Here is a 20,364-nt window from a genome sequence, read left to right on the forward strand (position 1 = left end):
TCCGGAACTTTCAGTTGCTTTAGGATTTTCAGGTTCCCCCCTCGCTGAGGGCGCTCACTGAGACCGGTGGGACGGCGACACCGCCGTAATGACCATCTGTCAGTTCTTCCTTCAAGGCCGGTGTCGCTTTGGAGAGCGGTGCTGGAACGAACATCCCGGTGCCTGGAATGCGGGCGGGGGACGGCAGCAACAGCCTTCAGGTGACGTTGCCCTCAGTCCTGCGCCACCTGTAGCCTAGCTGTGTCGGGCCTGACAAGGGGGCCAGCCGGTAGGGAACGGGCGTCCAGCGTGGGGCTGCGCGCGCGCTGCGACGCACCGATGAAGGGTGACTTCTGTCCACCGCGCCCGGCACAGTCTCCTTCCGACGTGTTTACTCACGTCTGAGGCACCCTGTCGGGTTTTGTTGAGCGGACAAAGGCAGGGGCTTGGCTCTGGCAGGGGCTTGGCTAATGCCAACAATGAGTTTTAACTCGAATGGACGTGTCAAAACTACCCTGTTGGTGAGTGGCAGTGGTTCGGAGAGTTGGCAAAGGTTCGGAGAGTTGGCAAAGAGTATTGCTTTACTATACTCTTATGGGTACTTGGTTTGTTTTTTTTTTTTTCCTCTCTTTCTTTTAACTGTTGACTCGAATGTAATTCTTACTTAACTTTGTTTTCAAGGGAGAGGCTAGTAACTGGGATTAGAGGTCTCTAGGAAGTCTCAAACTTCTTTGGAAATATAAATAGCTTACAGAACCACTCCTCGGACAGATGCTCATGCTCATAAAATTTGGGGCAAAATTGGGAGGTTGGGATGCCCGATTAAGAACTCTGAGCTATGAGGGAACGGGGTGTGGAGGATCACGTTGACAAAGCTAAGTGATTGCCGAAGATGTTGACATATTTCATTAAATCAATTATGGATGGTGCGAAAAGCACTGTCTTTGAGGAGAGGAGAGATCAGGCATGAAACCATAGTACAATACAAGGTTTTAATGGTCAGATGAAGAAGTTTTGTTTTCCCAGAATTAGAACTTCGTCCTTAAAGGCATCACAAGATGTTGACTCCCCTGACGCACTCTTTCCTCTTTTCGGGAATATTCTGTATCTGACCTTTCATCCTGGAGTTGCATTGCATTTTCACACCTGGTCCCTCTTCTTGAAGGCAGTCTTTTCTACATTACCCACAGCAGGTCTAATGAAATATTCCAAACCAAAAATTAGGACTTAGGGTCTGATAAATGTGAGTGCACTTCCATTAACAGCAGAATGTAATATTTGACATTCTGTAATATTTGACATAATGTCTAATATTTGACATTAGAAAATAAACATTGAATGAATGGAGTAATTGAGGAAAAAGTGTAATAAAACTCATCAAGTAAACAGTATTTAGCTACCTGAAGCAAGTGAATGCTTCTGGAATAAAGAAGTATGGAGGCTAAAAGCTATATTCAGAAGATGAATTGAATTTCTTCAGTTGTGCCATTCCCCAAAGGATTTGGAGCTTTAGAAAAATAAAATACCATTAATCCATACTTGAGGGATCTGGTCCAGCAATCTGCTGCCTTTTCTCTTTGGTTTCATTAGGTTAGGTAGTTTTACATTTGGGAGATGAATTTTCATAAATGAGTATATCTCTCATCACTCCACATTTATATATATTAATATTTAACAGAGTATCTCCAGTTCAGTGAGAAACTAGGTGAATTATCTTAGAACCAACTAGAAAGTGATGAGTAATTGAGATAGTTGAAGTAATGACTTGTTTAAAATATAGAGACAGAGGACAGTCCTGTTGGCTCATTTTGATAATTATGAAATATTAGTAATATGCTCATATTAGAGGAACTCAGGAGCATTATTTACATGTAAATTACCTTTATAATCACTCTATGAAAGGTAAGTATATGTTTTCCCAAGGGAAGACTGAGTCAGATAGAGTTAAGCATCTCTTCAAGAAGAGGGTAGAATTTAACTTTTTATCTTCAACAAACTTTAATGCATTCCCCATTTTTCAAATGTTATTACTATATCGGGCCCAGTGGGGGGAGCAAAGAATGATAAAGGCAGCTTTTTATCCTGAAGGAACTTATGATTTAGGATATATGCCTATCTATTCCACCACCAAGCAGTTATTTACTTAATAAGCTTATGTCAGCTGAACTGAATAATATATCATTATTTTTCTAGGGATTTAAAGTCCTCTCAATCTTGTTATTCAGAAATGCAATTAGACCATTATGTGATTTGTTGATACTACACTGAACTATGTAAGTCAAAAATGAAAAGTTTTGTGACTTAAAATAAGTGGAAATGTTGAATCTTTGCATAGTGTCTATATGTAATAAGACAAGATACAGTGAACTTTTTAAGAGGTTTAAAAGATGAGTTGCCAGTAAAATTGTTTTATTGTTTATTTCAGGTAGTAACAGACGCGTATGGAATGCCACCAGCCCGAGAACCTCCAGTGTTATCCAGCCATCCAGTTTCTCCAAATCTACACCTTGGGGAGGCAGCAGAGAGCAAGACAAGTCTTTTAGTTCCTTTGATTCTGGAGCTTCTACTAACAGGAACAGGGGGATTGGATTACCTCAGAACCTGTTCGCTTCTTCACCTAGCTCTGATGCACAGAGGGATGAAAAGAAGCTTCTGTGAGTGAAAGCTTTCAGAAAAATTACTTACCCATTTGCTTATTTTTTTAAAAAAGTACCTACAGTATATTTTTTAAAAGAATACATTATTTCAAAAATCAGAATAAGCAAAAAGAAGAAAAAGCACCCATGATCCAATCACTCAGAGATAACCACTATTTTTCATATATATATGTATGTGTTTGTATATATGTATATATAAAACATATCATACTAGTCTAGTATGATAGCTAATTATGCTTTTTCCACTTTTCTCTTGGTAACCCTATATTGTATCTTTCTAAGGTAGTCCTGCTTAAGTTTGTTGTAAATTATGAGACCTTTTAAAAAGTATGAGGTAACATAAAGCAACTTGTGATCTTAGAGGTCACATATCTCATTTTTTTTTAAATTTTTATTAATTTTTTCGAGAGAGGGGAAAGGAGGGAGGAAGAGAGGGAGAGAAACATCAGTATTCACACATCGATCAGCCAGGGCATCATATTTTTCTTTCTAAAACTTTTATTTCATTTACCTCATTCAAATTAGTTTCATTTGGTTTCCTTTATTATAGAGTAAATTCCTTATCATTTCTTGAGAACATTTGTAGTAGAATTTATGGCTGGTGCCAAAACAGTGCCTGGCCAGGCATGTGCAGCTTCCCTCAGCTCCTGGCTCCTAGGGCAAAACACCAATGCACTTGTTGGTTTTTTACTTTCCATACATTAGAACCAATAGTAAATACTTTGAGTCATGTACCATATACTACTGATATTTTTAAAAAGAAAAAAAAAAAAAATGAAACCCCTTCTTCTGTATTTGATGTTGTTGTAAAAATCCTAAATTCATTATAGATTCTCTGTAGTATCTATCATTTTATTAATTGTAGCATTCTGGGATTTAATTTAGAACAGATTCTATCCACAGCTTTGCCAACAAATTAACTGTATGGGTGTGGGTCTGTTTACTCTTTTGCAAAATATGAAAATTTAGTTCTCTAAAGTCCTACCCTTTTAAAAATGTTATGCTTCTATATTATGTGGTACTTTCTGTCTTTCCCAGTTAAATGATCATTGATGTTAAAGGTTAAAATAAGTTAAAGTATATTTTATTACATTTTAGTTCTTTAATATATGTATGGTATAATACATATATTAAAGACACATAAATGTGTTGGTTAATGGTTCAGAGTACTGGGAAACCAAGATTACGAACTTCTTTAATATTGTAATATATCTATAACATGAAAAGTTTGTATTTCTATATGCTTCTGCTTTAAAGAATACTTGAGAAAATATAATGGAAAAATCTAAAGTTATATATTTACTACAATTTAAAATTTCAATCAGTCGTTAAAAATTATAAAAGATCAATTTTAATAAGCAGATGAAAACTATTTTTTTTTTTTTGTCAGGGAAGGAATTGTAAAAGACATGGAGGTTTGGGAATCATCAGGGCAGTGGATGTTCTCTGTTTATTCACCAATGAAAAAAAAATCTAGTATTTCAGGTAACCAAGAAATTGTTTTTAAAATATGTTTCACAACTCTTATTTTCTAAAACCAAGATGATTCCAAATAAAGTAAGCACAAACTTAGCTACAGTTGGTACAGCTAAGAACCTGAGTATTCCAGCTGAACTTCATTATACAGGGATTGAGGTTGGAAGGTATAGTTCTTTTAAGATTTGTAGTTCTCATGAGAAAATAGTAAAATCAGGACCATCCACAGTTCTAATTCTGAAGCCCGAGCAGAGGCTCTGTTGCTTGGCTCTCTATGGGTACCCCTTCAGAACCTCTTGGCTGCCTGCCATTGAGGCCTTACCTGTTTGATTCTGTCTTCTCTTTCTTCCCTGTCTTTCCTTTTAAGGATAGTTGTTTTTTGGAAAGCACAGGAAGGCCTATCCTGGAGATGTTTGTAGGTAAGGAGCTTTAGCTGGGCTACAGGGATAGCATTTCTGTAGAATATGCCTTTGCTTTCCTTTTTTTTCTGTCTATAGTTTCTAAGCCCTTTCTGTGCTGAAAGCTAGATTGCCACACTTTTCTAAGCCCACCCTGGGTGGTCCTGGGCTTCTGGCCTACGGAGTAAACAGCAGGTACCTAGCAGACACGAGAGTCCTTGCAGTCCCTCAGAACTCTGGGATCTCTACTCTGGCCCAGTTCTACCTGCTCATTCTCTGTGAACATTTGTGTCTCACCACTCCTTAGTTATTTATTTACTCATTCAGCAAATTCTTGTCAAATTTCTTTTGTGCTAGGCCCTATTCTAAGGCTAGGAATATTGTAATGAGCAAGAAGGGCAAGATCCCTCCCTTTTGAGGCATGTTCTTGAGGGATGGAGACAATAAGTAATACAAATAAATAAGAGGATTCAGATGGTAATTTTTCAGGGAAGAAAATGAGGAAGTATTCAGCCTTTTAAAATTAGTTCAGAACTGAGCCTGATGCCTAGTGAGTGCCCCAAAGCAGCTGTTCTCAAAATGTGGACTGTAGATCCCTACGTAGGGTTGCCGGGTTTATCTAAATTTTAGGTTAACAAAGAGTAATATTTTAGCATATGAATAACCCATGTAACATTTGTGACACACACTAAAAAAGTACTTGTTGTATATCTGAAATTCAAATTTAATAATAATACAGCGCATTCTGTATTATTATTTGTTGAATTTAGCAACCATATTCCTGAGGCTCTCGTAGGGGCTGTAAAGTTCAAAAATATTTTCATAATAACACTAACACATTAATTGCCATTTTCACTGTGTTTACATTTGCACAGTGGAAGCACAAGCATGGGTGCATAAAACTCCTCGTATCGAAGTATAACTCAAGGCAGAGACAGTGCACTGTACTACCAGCCTATAACAGTAGTCAGTTCAAAAATGAGTGTCACTTCCCCTTAAAAATGTCCTTGATGAAAGGGTACAAGTTATTAATTTTATTAAATCTCGGTCTTTAAGTGCAAACTTTTTCACTATACCATGTGACAAAATGGGAAGCACACATACAGCTGTTTCTGCCACATACTCAAGCGTGAGGGTTTTCTTAAGGGGAAGTTCTGGTGTGCTTATTTGACTTGGGAGCTGAACTGGCCACTTTTCCTCCCCCACAGTCAGTTTTTAATGAAAGAATGACTGAGAACAGTGGTTATTTAGACTTAAGTACTTGGTGACATTTTCTTTAAAAATAAATGAAGTGAGGCTGTCACTTCATAGAGAACAGCTGAGTTTACTTACAGTGATAAAATTCAAGCTTTCAAGTGAAAACTAGAATATGGAAAACTTTTATTCTAATGTGAGCTTGATGACTTCTTGATACTTAAAGTCTCTGCCAATGAGATGGATAGTGACATTAACAAATATGAATACTTTGATATAGTAAAATAACATTTAATGTTTGGAAGTTTTCCAAATGTTCAATCTGTAATATTATAAAATAATACAGACCTAAAAAATCCAATCTGAGTGCTAAATTATCCAGTGGATTCAATATAATAGTACAAAAAGTTTTTGAGCACGGGCCTGCGAACCACACGATCACAGTTCAATTCCCAGTCAGGGCACAGGCCTGGGTTGCAGGCCAGTTCCCAGCAGGGGACACACGGGAGGCAACCATACATTGATGTTTCTCTCCTCCTCTCCTTCCCTTCCTCTCTATAAATAAATAAATAAATAAATAAATAAATAAATAAATAAATAAATAAATAAATAAATAAAATCTTTAAAATATATATGTATATAATAGTACAAAAAGTTTGAGCCCACATTATAGCCAACCCTTTAGAAACTACCCCCTGTCAAATTTTCATGTAATATCAAGGAAAAATAGTCATATTATCTGAAGAAGCCATTTAAGTCATTCTTTTCCAAATACATATCTGTGTGAAAACAAGTTTTCTTCATATACCACAATGAGGCAATATATTGTAGTAGATTTAATGCATCTAATTACTTCCTGAGGTTAAATCCTAGAAATCCTATTGAGATTAGAAGGTGTGAACATTTCTAAGGCAACTGATGCTCATTGACAATTTTCCTCCTGTAAAAGTGGTACATTTTTAATTTCCTTAATGGCTGTTTAGGCCATTCTACTTCACCACATTCTTTTTATTTTTTTTAATTAAAAGATTTTATGTATTTATTTTTAGGGGGGAGGGGAGGGAGAAATAGAGGAGAGAAACATCGATTGCTGCCTTTCACACATGGCCCAGCTGGGGAGAAGGCCCACAGTCTGGGCACGTACCCTGATTGGGAATCGAACCAGCAACCTTAAACTCTGCAGGCCAGTGCCCAGCCAGCTGAGCCCTAGTCAGGGCCACTTCACCACATTCTTAAAAACAATGAACAACATTCATTTTTACTCTTTGTCAGTCTGATAAATAAAGCATTTTATCTCTATTTTAAGTTGTATTTTTTTTACTGAACTTTTTTATTTCATTTATTTATTGGCTATTTGAATTTTTTGTGAATTGCCTGTTTATTATATTTGCTCATATTAACTTACTATTCTTAGTGATTTGTAAGAGCTATTCATACATTAACATCAGTTCTTCTCCTGTCATGTTGCAGTTATGGTTTTCCCAGCTTACCTGCCCTTTAATTTTGCTTATAGTTTCTGACATAGAGAATGTGTTTTTAGACAAAAGTTTGAATATATACATAGTCAACTTGTTCTTCTCTTTGTTTTTTCTTCCTCTCCATTTATATTTAGAAAAAATAATTCCCCCTTCAAAGATAATAACTACTACATTTTCTAATTTTTTTCTTACTGAATTTTTTCCTTATTATGAAAATTTTCTAATGATCAACATTAGTGCATTTTCTTGACTAGCGCCTCTAGCTTTACTATACTATTAAAAGTATTGGCATTTATTTAAAGATTCCAATTGATTCCTCACTTCAGGTTTTACAGACATTTCACCAGAGGAGTTGAGGCTTGAATACCATAACTTCTTAACCAGCAATAACTTACAGAGTTATGTAAGTTTGTTTCCTATTCATCTACCTCAGTAACAGATTAGCTGTTAATTACTGTCGTCTCTATAGTAGAGTCTTGCTTGTGTTGGCAAAGTGGGTGAGGTCTACAATTTTTTCAAGACAAGGCAGTTTTTACTTTTTAAATTACTTTTACTTTCTAAATTTATTTGAAATTGATTGGTTATCTAAAATGGTGATAATATATTTTGACTGTAGTAACTAGGAATGTCATCATTTTATTACAAATTATCCAGCGATCAGTCCTAGAAATCAAACCCTTTTCATCATTTGATAAACATTTGTAGAGTGTCTCTTAGATGCAGAAACCGTGATGAATGTTAGGAAAGCAAAGTTAAATAAAGCAGTCTGGTACAGAGGTTAACATTCTCACATGTTAAATATCAAAAGTGAAAAGGCTAAGTTTGAATAGGTTTGGTGCTAAAGGAAATGACAGAGACTGTATTTTTGTGTTGTCTGTAGTCACGATCATGCGTTTTAACTAGTGCACATGTTCGCCTCCCACCCAAGTGTAACTGACTGTGCTGCCAGGTACTTGTGATTCTTAGCCAGGTAACTCAAGGAGATGGAGAACAGGGAGAGGGGACTACAGCTGGAATGTCTTTGGCAAATAGGGGCAGGTCAGTGCAAGGTTTATAAGTTATGAGTCATAAAAATGTTTCACAAACTTTTTGTAATTTTGGCAAAGACGTGAAGTTGTCATTTGAGAGATTAACATAAACATTCATTATTGACTCATTACTTTCCTGTCTTCTCTCTTCAGCTCAGTTCCGTCCAACAGTTAATAAACCAGTGGAAGAACAGGGTGAATGAACTGAAAACTCTAAATACATCAACTAAAATAGCTTTGGTGAGTACTGGAGAGTTTACTACAGGGAAGTGTCTTATCTATTGCTTTTTTGTAAGAATTTTACTTCCTGTTTGGAAAACAAAGTTAAAATTTTCTTCCAAGCCCTGGCTGGTGTGGCTCGGTGGATTGAGTGCTGGTCTGCACATGGAAAGGGTGCTGATGTGATTCCCAGTCAGGGCACAGGCCTGGGTTGTGGGCCAGGTCCCCGGTTGTGGCCACGTGAGAGGCAACCAATCGAAGTCTCTCTCTCGTACATCAATGTTTCTCTCCCTCTCTTTCTCCCTCCCTTCTCTCTAAAACTAAATAAATATTTAAAAAAAGAAAACAGTGACTGCACATTTAAACTAATGTGTACTTTTGTGACTGAAGAATACTTACCATATACTCTTTGTCTTATACAGAAATGCCTTTAGGAGTTATGTAATACTCACCTGTCTCCAAAGGTACATGGTCCTAACTATAGCGTATTCATTCTCCCTGTCAATGAAGTTACACTTTTTCTGCCCCCATAAAAAGTATTTAAGAACCTTATTTTAAAATAAGATATTTACCTTTAGAATTTAGTGTTTCCAGTTTCCCAAGTGGTGTATGTTTCTGCTTTCTGAAAAAGGATATGAGAGTGGTAGTTGCCTAAACTTCCTGAGTGACCGACTGTACGACCGTCCCAGCACCCCACCCTTTAACTGTGTGCTTCCTAAATAACTAGACTCTTATGCCAGCCGACCCCTTCTGCCTTTCAGGTATTATAATGCCATTTGAATTTAGTAGGACTTGCTGAAAATATTTTGTCCCTACGTGAGAGGTGGCCCACTGTCACCATTCTGGGAGCTGATACAGAAGCAAAAACTGAGTCCATAGAGCTACAGAACTTCCCTCAGGGTTGGAAGTCCCCTGCTGTCTGCCAGCTTCCTAGAGGCCCCTCTGTAGGTGAGGGTCTTGGACAGTCCATTCACAACTGGCTTGGTGTATCACTAACTCATTCTTCAAATCCGTTGTATGATTATAACATAATTAGCTTATTCATTTATCTGTTAATGTATATTACACTAAGGAAGAGCAGCTAGACCAAAAAAAAAAAAGACTACACTTTAATGATTCCATTTGTATTAAACTTGAGAAGAGACGAACCTCACCATCAGTACAGTGAGAAGGAGCCACTGAGTGGATTTTGGGGGCCAGGAGTCGGGAGAGGGTTGACACAGGAGTACTCTGGGGGCTAATGGAAATGTTCTAGATCTTGATGGTGGTGGTTATAAGTTTGTCAGACTCATTGACATATGTATGTTTATCAAATGGATGCATTTTATTGTATATAAACTATACCTCAATAAAGTTTATTTTTTTATAGGCTATTGGGGCTTCCAAGGGAGAGAAATCACATCTGTTTGGGTTGGTTAGAGAAGGAAAGGCTTCTTAGGAAGCGGTAACTGAAAAGTTTTTTGAAAGGGAGACTAAGATTTCAGTAAGCAGAGCTGGAAGACATTTCTATAGCAGGAATAGCAAGAGCATGAAGTATTTGCAGGCAATAGGAAATGTTTAATAGGTTTTAGTGGTAAGTTTTAGTAGTGTCTCTTACTTAATATCTAGATTTCTTTATAAATGCAGATCAACCTATAGATACTGACATTCATTATTAAAAATTATTTTCCTGATTTTAATATGTGTTCATTGGAGAAATTTAGAAAATATTTTTTAAAAGATATTTATTTACTTTTTAGAGGGGAAGGAAGAGAAACACCGATGTCTGAGAGATATATCAGTCACTTGCCTCTTGCCTACCTGGCCCACAGCCGCAGCATGTGACCTGACAGGGAATCAAAATTGCGACCCTTTGGTTCTCAGGCTAGTGTTCAGTCCACTGAGCCACACCTACCAGGGCTAGAAAATATTTAAAAGCATAAGTAAAATTAAAACCATAATTCATCAGCATTTACTCTTAATCTTTGAGGTCAGTATACTTTTTTCTATGCATATTCCTGTTGTGGGCATTTGCCTATGTTAAACATTTAACTTCACATTTTTTAGTGCATTTTTAAGTTCAATTTTAAAAACTGAATTTGGCTGTAAAGTAAACAGAAAGGTACTTGAGAATTATTCATCCAGTACTCTATTATTTGCCCTTTTTTTTATAGCTCTCTGATATAAAGGATGGACTAAATCAAGCAGCACCTACATTTGGATTTGGCAGCAGCCAAACAGCAGCGTTTGGGTCACCAGGTAAGTGATAACGTAACGCAGGACTTCCCTTACTTTGAAAAATAGGATTTTATAGTTTTCAAGTCATAAAGCCTGAAGGTACATTAAGTACTATTTCAAGTCACCCTTGAAAAGTCTACCACCTTCCATAATGAGCTTCAAAGAATTTGATTCATCAAGCATTGGTGAAAAGGGGAGGGTCCAGAATAGGCTTCGCTATTCTTTGAAAGACCCTATGGCTCAAGCTTTAGAAGTATGTTTTAGGAATGGCTTTTCCAGACTTTCATAGCTGTGGTAGCAGCACCTTTGAGGACTTTCTTGTCACTGTGTATAATAGTGTAGTATCATCCTCAAGTGACAGCCCCCTTGACATGGGGTGGGGAGGAGGTGGGGGGTGCAGCAGGTAGGGAAGCTGAAAGTGTAAGTGCACTTCCCTGAAGTTCCTCAAAGCTGCCTCCTGGAGTGAAGGTAAATCATGGTGCAGATGAGGGCAGTGTAGCAGGAAGACAGAACAATGGGGTTCAGTGGGTCTGTTCTAGCTTCTCATTTTCACTCTTCTCCCTTCCAGTAATCTTCTCTCTTTGCAACATCCAAACATGGCAGGAATAAGGGAAAAATGAGGGGAGCAGGGGAGGGTATATTAATGTGGTTATACTTCTGACTATAATAGATTTCTTTTTCTGGTTTATTTGTAGGTTTTCCAGTGAATAACAGCATGAGTGATAATGCTCAAAATTTTAGTTTTAAAACAAGCTCTGGATTCGCCACCGCCCCTTCCGGAAGCCCGTCTGTGTTCGGGAATTCGCCAGCATTCGGAGCCGTTCTCTCTCCCAGTGCTGCCATCACCACTTCTACTCCAATCCCTGGGTTTGGGAAGCCCCAGGTCACATCTGCTGCTTCGTTTTCATTCAAAACCCCCGAAGCTTCAGGGTTTGGCTCACCTGGGTTTTCAGGGTTCCCAGCCCCCGCGGCAGCAGGCCCTCTGGGAGCTCTAGGGGCCCCGGCCTTCGGAAGCAGCAGTTCTGTGGCTGGCTTTGGAAATCCAAGCTCACAGTCTCACACTACTTTCTCCAAACCATCCAGTGACAGTTTTGGAAATAGCAACATATCCACCTCTGCCCCCATCTCAAATGGCAGCACTGCAGCAGATAATGAATTATTCACGCCCAAGCATCAGCTAACAGCAGAAGAACTAGAGCAGTTTCAGTCCAAGAAATTTACTCTGGGGAAAATCCCACTGAAGCCACCACCCGTGGAACTCCTAAATATTTGAAAGGACGTTAAATACAGAAAAGAATGTCTTTTAAAATTATTTTCAATGGTTCATATAAAAGAACAGATAAACACACACATATGTATATGTATATATATTTATAAGGAGTAGGGCTTTCAATAATAAATTTAGAGGTTTGAAATTGAACATTTTTTCTTGAGCCTAACTAAGTAAAACGATAGTGGGCGATTTTCTTATACTACAATTACTTACAGATCTGTCAGTGTGCACTGAATAAAGTACTTTATTCATTCTACATCATTTTACTATCATGCCCTTTAAATTTTTACCTTTAAACTTTTTTGTTTAAGAAGGAGATAATCTAGAACCATTAAGGGAAAAATGCTTAAATATTTATCCTACTTACCAAACAAACATTATTAGCATGACTTCTCTTCATGTAAAAGAAGTTACTCTCAAAGAGAGAAATAAGTTTTTAAAGAGTGAAAACTTTTATCTTTCAGACCTAAGAGGCATTTTCCCCTCGTGCTTTTGTTCCCCCCTCAATTTGGGCTCTCTCATGGACTGCCATTTGAGTTTTCTTCAACAGTTTTATGTCAAATGGTTGGATTATAAGAGGAATAGAAATTATGATCATGTGACTAATAGTGTATGTAGAGGGGTCAGGATTCATTAGCTGTGTCTCTATAGCCTTTTTATAATCCTCAGACACGCTTGGATCTCCGCGTCCTCAGCTGGAGGGGGTAATATCTTGATATCTAATCTGTGGTTGACCCAAGAAACCAAAAACCTGGCATGCTTTCAGGCATAGATGTCAGAGCTCCATGCTCCTTTCTCAAGTCTCAAAAATTACTCAGCTTCACTACAAGAACAGTTTCCTAAGATAGTAAGTGAAAATAAAACCTTACCTAATAAAAGATATGTATGCCAAATGATTTTATTGTATGCAAAGGAATATAGTCAGATTATCCAGATGCTCTAATACAATGCTTGAAGAACTGTATGGCTCCAACTAACAAGTTTTGGGACACGAGAATTTGGGATAGAGTCTGTACCTGAGTAGGCCATGTTTGAAACCGCCCTTGGTGCAGAGATGATAAATAGACCACTTAAGTTCCTGTTTTGTTCTCACGTCCCAATGTTTCTTCCAACTTGCGGTTGACTTCTAGACTTTTCCTACCCTGATAGAATGAATGCTTCACTACCATAGGCAGGTTATAGGCTTACCATAAAAAGCCTATACCCTTTAAGGGTATAGGCTTACCCTTGGGCTCCACTTGAACTTCCCAGTGTCCTGGAAGCTCTGAGAAAAGGGCCAGTGTTTCTAAATTTTCATTATTACCCTTACACTTGTTAAATAAGGTGCCCATTGGCTTAGGCCTGGAAACATGTTTTTGTTTTTGTTATTTTTCTGACCAAAACATTTAATTAAAAAAATTATAATATAGAAAATAATAAAGAGAAATTAAAAGAAGGCAGAGTCAGGGTAGAAAAGATGCAAAGGCCTTGGAACTTGGTTTTTAATGAAGTGTTCCATGAGATCCTTCTGGCAAGTTTGGCGAACGAGCCTATCCAGCTACATTTAGGCTACTTAGTAATAATGTGATTTAGGAGTTTTGTTTTGACTTAATTATTGACATCTGATTTCTGTGCTCAAACACACAAAATGTGGTGAACTTAATGAGATCCAAAGTTGTCAAATAGTGCAGTTGTCAAAAAAGCACAAATAAATGTTATGGGTAACTTAGAAGTGTGAGAAACTAAAGCAAAAAGTCCACAAAGTAGAAACCCGCAGGTTGCCCGCATATTGGTATCAGAAGTCCGAGAAGGCCAGAAACTCCTAACCCTAGGTCAAGGGGCAGCAGGGCTTCAGAAAACCAGAAAGAGGTAACAGTGAGGTGGGGGCCAGGTGTACAGGTACATTGTACCTGCCCCGAGTCCGGCCCTCAGAGGGAAAGGAGGGAAAGGGCAACAAGAGCCTGTGCCAGTGCCTGGGTTTACTCGGTGAGGCGAGGAGCAGCTCTGGGAGAGCAGCTCACACAGAAAGGTTTACCCCAAACTGGGCACAAACAGCCTCCCTTCACTGCCACAAGAGCTGTCCCTTTCACCCGGGACAAAGAGCAAGTGACAGGATTGCAAAGAAGCTTGTGTTACCAGTAAACTGATTTGACTGGCTTGATCATCTGATCCAAGATTAGAAGGGCAGAAGTGTAACCGCTGAGAGCTGATTACAAGGGGAGAGATGAAACAAGCTGATGTTAAAGCTATTTAAAAGGTGTAACAAAATTTAGTTATATGGTATTACCCCATAAGGCTAAAATAACCCAATCTCTGGTCCAACAACAGGAAATTGGTTAATTGTGGTAGATTCATATATTGGAACATTTAAGTCTTTCTAAATGACTAAAATAATAGGGAATAACTTGGAAAGGCTTTCACTCTGTAGTCAGCAGGCAAAAGTCTGTTATAAAATACCATGTACAATGTTGTCCAATTTGGGGGAAAGTATATTCAATGGGGAGGGGGGAGCTAAAAGTTAATAATAGCTCAGATTTTTTTAAATTGTGGTTTTAAAAATATCCACATGTTAAATCTACCACCTTCAGCATGTTTAGGTGTATAGCTCAGTGGTGTCAGGTGGTGCACACATTCGCGTTGTGGAGCAGATCTCCAGAATTATTTCCTCTTCCCACATTGCAACTCTCTACCCACTGAACGTCTTTCTCTCCCCCTCTTTCCCCAAAGCCCTGGCAACCACATTTCTACTTTCTGTTTCTATGATTTTAACTATTTTGTTTTATTTTTAACACTATGATTAGGTGCTATCATCATGATGATCTTCTAAGTGAGAAAACCAAAATCTAGAAGTAGATTGTGGGTTTGGGGTTGTTTGTTTTTGCTCATCGGCATTATCTACAATACACATGTATCACCACCATAATACCGGTATCTCCCATTACACATAGTATCTTCCCTCCTTACACATATGTGATTTGTGGGATACAGTGTGACCGTTTTAGATGGCAAAGACTTAACTTGGGCAGAATTATTTCCTTAAGTGAAATTCACTCCCCTAAGAATCAAAAAATATACACCCCTCTGGTCCCTCTGTCCCTAAGCTTCCAGGTCCTCTTCCCTGCTCTGGGCTAGGGAGGAGTGCGTACACCGGACTAAGACATCCCTGCAGTGGGCTCAATGGTAGCTGCTGCTGTTGGGGCCCTTCCAGTTCCGTCCTTTCCATTCTGCCTTGCCGCTTTTGTTTCCAGCACTTTAAAAAGGAACAGTTGAAAGCCTCGCAAATATGAGAGAATTTTTTAACAAGGGTGCTTGAAAGAATGAAACAGATGAATGAGGACATTTTATTTGCCCAAAATATTAGTTTATAGTGAGAGTTATTACACAAGAAGAAACTCAAGAGGTCCAATAATACTCATGAAAGGCAAATTAATGTAACAAGGCCACTTCATGCCCATTAAATTGGCAAAAAATTAAAATCCCACAGTAAGAGACATAGAAGATATAATGTTGCAGAGACTTGTGAGCTGCTGATAGGGGGGGATTGTTGCAAGCACTTTAGAGGGTGAGTTGGCAATATCTAGTAACGTCCAAGATGCACACCCTTACGACCTAGCCCTTCCACCCCTCTGCAAACCCCTTGCTCCGCAAAGGGTGGTCCTAGGGCCAGCAGCATCAACCCCTGCAAGTTTAATACAAATGCAGGATCTCAGGCCCCACTTCAAACCTACTAAATCAGAGACTGCGTTTCAACAAGACTCACCAGATTTTATGTACATGAACACAGGGATGGGCAAAAGTAGGTTTATAGTTATGAGTATGAGAGAGTTGATTCTTGTTTATCAGTGTATTATTTATTATTAGTAGTAACCTGTTTTTGCCCACCCCTGTACATGAGAAACTGTGGCATTTGGAAAAAGGAGGCCAGCACGAAACCACGTCATAGTGTTTGTAGTAGCATTCCTCACAGCCTGCCACTGGCTCTGGCCAGGGCTGTGTACCCCTCCTGGATCAGTCATGGAATACACAAAGTCTCTTCTGATATACCCTGACCAAATTCGGATTCAGAGAGCCGCCTGCTTTTAACAGCTGTATAGTATGCCATTGCGCAAATGTATCGTCATTTTCCCAGCCTCTCCTTTGCTGATGAACGTTTAGGCTCTCCAGCCATTTACTAACACAAATGGTGTCAGGATGCGCTTTCCTGGGCCGGGCCCACCACATACACACACTGTTCTTTGTCCACCAACCTCCACAAGCACATGACTGCTGAACTGTGCTTTTTGTGCTTTTAGGGAACTTTCCGTCACGCCACCAACTTGTCACATTGTATGTGCCTGTGACTCCTTTGAGGAAGAGGAATGGAGAGCAGACTGTGGAGGCTGCAGTGCCTAGACTTTTTCTTCATTGTTCTCTGTTCACCAAAAGTATCCACGTGTCAATAGAGGGTCTCTCTGAAACTCCCTTAAAGTTAGGGGGAAGCTCCAAATGTCCACGGAAGCCCCGCTTGCCTTCTACTTTCCCTGGGTCTGCCTGGGGTGGGGACACCTTTCTCCTAATCTCTTCTGCCTCGTAGCCTCTGCTTTTACCATAACAGTGCAGAAGAACCAGTAACAACCTTGAAATTTTCAATCTCCCTTCTTTTGCTAGTGTCTAAGGTCCACTATAGCCCAAGCTACGGAGAAAACTACTACCACAAACCATACCCTCCATCCCCAAAGAGGTGATGGTGTCCCCGGGCCAGTGCCTGACTGCAGCATCTCTCAGAAGCACGTCATATGTCCTTTCTGCTTCTGATGCCTGATTTTTTTTTCTTTTAAATCACTTTACAAACATCACTGGGCTAGCCTCAGTTTTGAAGTCCTAGAACTTAGCTCTAACACTGTCCAGATCTCAAGTTAATACCAATCCTTGTTTTATTGCTGATAAACAAGCTTTCTCCTCCTTGGCCTCACAGACATTGTACTTTTCTCTTTTGCCTTCACACACTCGGTTGTGCCTTAGCAAAACACCACCAATCCCATTTTTAACCCTTACAACCGAGGCCTTCCTGCCCCTCTGCCTCCCCCCACGATCAGCTCGGGTGAAGACAGACTGAAATAGTCCCTTGTCAGCCTCTTTCTGATGGGACCCCCGCCCCTCTCCATCACCATGCGCAGTTCCACAGGGGGCTCCCAGGGAAACTCCCAGCCCACTTTGGAACACAGCCTTCTCTCCAGCCACAATATTTGCTAATATTTTAGAAATAAAACATTCTTTTACTGCTGTTGATGGACTGAATGAACTTATTCATAGCTGCCAGTGTTGTTTCTAAAGGGCTTTACAAATGCTGCACTCTTGGCATTAGTAAACATAATTGTTTTAAAGCCTCAGCTTTGCCAGAAGCAGCATCAAAACAGAAACAGGAATGGTGTACAAGCTATACTCGTATACCCGACCTTGTGATTATTTTGGTTTTCCCGAACCTAATTTTTTCCTAGATCTGTGTACACTACCACCTTCTGTCATGTATAATGTGCACTTTTGCCCAAATTTCTGAGGGAAAAATACAGGTGCACATTGTATGTGGGTATAATGATTACACACCATGGGTATACTAACCCCGTGTATAATACACACAAAACGTGGTTACGCATTATACATGGGAGCACGTTACACCCGAAAAAATACCATAGTTATCCTTTATCCCGTGACAGCAGCACTTCATCTCAGCACAGCTCCCTAATTCCCATTTAATCCAGAGCTTTAGAAGAGAGGAGTGCAAAGGGAAACTTGAAACAAAATGACTAAGTAATGCCTGAAGCAGAAGAGAAACCAGCTGGCTTTCTTACCAAATTTAGAAGATGGAACCAATACACGTGTTTGCTGATTGCATTGATTTGGGGGGTCACTTACATTTATGGTGTTCAGTGGCTCATCTTTAATAATGTATATATGTATGCTTGACTCTTTTAAAGGGCGGGTTCTCTAATCTTCCAAATGCCGCTATAGCCAACCATTTCCGGGGCAGCCCTGAGACCCAGAATCCAGTTCCTCCTCTGGCGTGTCCCAGACTGTGGCACATCTACCACTGGAGGTGCGTGAGACGATTTTAGGAAGCACGTAAAGTCATTTTTGTCTGTTTCAGTAAGGCTTCCAATATTTATTTTATAATAGCTTACTTTTCTGCAGGTAGATTACAGTATCTTTCTATATTTAGGGAAAGAAACATAGCTTGCATACCAAACTCCTGAATTCATGGGTACTATTGTTTAGGATGAGATTAAAGTATTGCTAGTAGACTCGACAATACACATTAAGTAAAAATGATAATAAAAAGCACACAATATGACCAAAACCGTGAAGACCAGAATGATAGAAGCTGAGCAGACCCTGCTGTCTCTCCTGCTGGTTAAAGCATCGTGGTGATTCATCAAGCTCAACAATGTGGTGCCTGCTCTTTGTCCATTCCTCTTCCTGCAGTATTTCAAATAATCCGCCACAGGCAAAGTGAGTTAACTCAGTGGCTGGCTTTCTGGGCTCCTGTTTCCTGCATAAGTGGCAGACTAATTACGTTGCACTTGGGTGCCAGAGAAAGCCACGGGGCATTTGTCTGTTCAGTAGACGGTTAGTTGGTTTGGATTTGTTTTCCTGCTGAGAAAGAGGAAGAGGGTGCTAGCGATTGCCTGGGGAGCCCTGGGCAGCTGACTTGATGTCATGGGGTTTGCTGGCCTGGATGCATTTTAACAGCAGGCAAAGGCCCTTGCAGAGCAATCCCATGACCCCACGGGGCTGCCCTGCCCCCCATCACTATTATATAAGAATGCTCTCGTGAATAAATAATACTGCTTAAGTAAGTCCTGAAAAAGTCTTTTTAGTTTATTGGAATTTTAGGGAAAGATAACACTTTATCTTGTTAAGATGTGATTTATTTAAAAAATTGTCATTTATTTACTGAGTTATAATTTTTCTTCTATAAAAGATGGCAGATGACTTATAAAAATATATGTAGAAAGATAGAAATTTAAAGAAATAGATGAGGAAATTGGGACAAAAGGAAAGTGAGGGCAGGAAAAAAATAAGATGAAGAAGGAGGATTGTCACTACAACGTATCAGTATGGACCCTACACGCCATAGTGGCGGTGGCTGAGTTGGAGCTTTGACGGTTTTCCACTCCAGGCCTTTCTCAGTGAGCTCAGGGGACTCTAGATGAAGATGAACCTTTGGATCCAAAGAGGGCTGTCATGGCTTTCAAGTGGTTGGGGGTGGTTTTTAATACTTCTGTTTACATTCTCCTATAAGATCTCAGAGGGCTGTGTCCTAGCCCCAGAAAGAGGCCTGAGATAAGAACTCACACTTTAATGCCGTCTCCGGGAGTACAGTCCAAGGGAAGCAAGAGCGACTGGAAAGGAAAAGGAGGTGGAGAAGGAGGCATTTACTATCAAGCTGGCCACCGCCTTGTAACTAACACAGAAGGTCGATCATTATCACAGGGTATCTCACGACAGGCCACGTAAAACTACTACATTTGACAATCTGTTGTCAAGAAGGAGAAGCAAGTAATTTTTAAAAGATTTTATTTATTTATTTATAGACGGAGGGGAAGGGAGGGAGAGAGACAGGGAAACATCAATGTGTGGTTGCCTCTCCTGCACCCCCTACTGGGGACCTGGCCTGCAACCCAGGCATGTGCCCTGACTGGGAATCAAACTGGTGACCTTTTGGTTCACAGGCCAGCACTCAATCCACTGAGCCGCACCAGCCAGGGCCAGAGAAGCAAGTAATTTATTTGCAGCCGCCTTCCCCTCTCTTCTCTCTCACTAGCCCAAATCCGCACCACCCCCCGCCCGCCCCCGGGCTTAACTCCCCCATATTTCTGCACCAGTGGCTCTGTCTGTGGCTCGTGGGAGGAGGAGAGGCAAGAAGGTTCAGCAGGTCTAGGGCAGAGTCGGGGGCCCTCTGCAGCAGCAGATAACTAACACAGTGACTAAGTACAAAGTGCTATTGAGGAATCATTAACTTCTACCTGTTACGTGTTGAAGTTACAACAAAATGTTTTTTGGGGTTTTTTTTTAGTGATGCATACTGAAGTGTTCAGGAAGTATGTGAAATTAGCTTTTAAATAATAGTAAAGAAATAGATAGATGGAAATATATAAAGAAAAAAGGCAAAATGTTACTGATTATTAGATCCAGATGCTAGATATACAAGGAATCATTGTACTATTTGTTTTCATGTACATCTGAAATGTTTTAAAATAGAATGAACATATGTATAAAGATGTGTGTGTATAAAGGGAGGTCTCAGTGTTAAGTTCTTCCTCATGCTCCTCCTCATCCCCTTCTATCTGTGGTGTCCTGATGGTCCCTGCCATTCATCGCACTTACGGGAGTGTCCCCTCTAGGCCTGCTGTCTTTCTGAAGGATGCACCTATTAAAGCATATTGTCATAATCCTCTCCTCGTGGAAGCTGCATTAAGACTTTAAACT

General features: G+C 39.7%; 1 protein-coding gene across 2 annotated transcripts; it reads left to right on the plus strand.

Annotated features, from left to right (window-relative positions):
* On the plus strand, positions 1–12,185 carry NUP42 (nucleoporin 42). Of its 2 annotated transcripts, XM_037136309.2 has the most exons (7): positions 1–200; positions 2,405–2,633; positions 4,027–4,121; positions 7,509–7,585; positions 8,364–8,450; positions 10,583–10,667; positions 11,342–12,185. In XM_037136309.2, exons 1-7 carry the CDS (start codon positions 89–91, stop codon positions 11,917–11,919), a joined length of 1,263 nt encoding a protein of 420 aa, XP_036992204.2. In that variant the 5' UTR covers positions 1–88; the 3' UTR covers positions 11,920–12,185. The 2 variants fall into 2 exon arrangements, with proteins under 2 accessions (XP_036992204.2, XP_036992205.2); XM_037136310.2 differs by lacking the exon at positions 4,027–4,121 and having other exon boundaries at positions 77–200.
* The last annotated feature ends 8,179 nt before the right edge of the window (positions 12,186–20,364 follow it).

This window comes from Artibeus jamaicensis, unplaced genomic scaffold, assembly GCF_021234435.1.
Source record: "Artibeus jamaicensis isolate MK-2021 breed Jamaican fruit bat unplaced genomic scaffold, CSHL_Jam_final contig_3230, whole genome shotgun sequence".
In the NCBI taxonomy this organism is placed as follows: Eukaryota; Metazoa; Chordata; class Mammalia; order Chiroptera; family Phyllostomidae; genus Artibeus; species Artibeus jamaicensis.

Excerpts from the sequence above, each read along its gene's own strand:
- NUP42 (XM_037136309.2), top strand. The coding sequence starts at position 89 with ATGACCATCTGTCAGTTCTTCCTTCAAGGCCGGTGTCGCTTTGGAGAG. Across the intron at positions 8,451-10,582 it reads CATCAACTAAAATAGCTTTG|CTCTCTGATATAAAGGATGG; the intron begins GTGAGTACTGGA and ends TTTTTTTTATAG. Across the intron at positions 10,668-11,341 it reads AGCAGCGTTTGGGTCACCAG|GTTTTCCAGTGAATAACAGC; the intron begins GTAAGTGATAAC and ends GTTTATTTGTAG.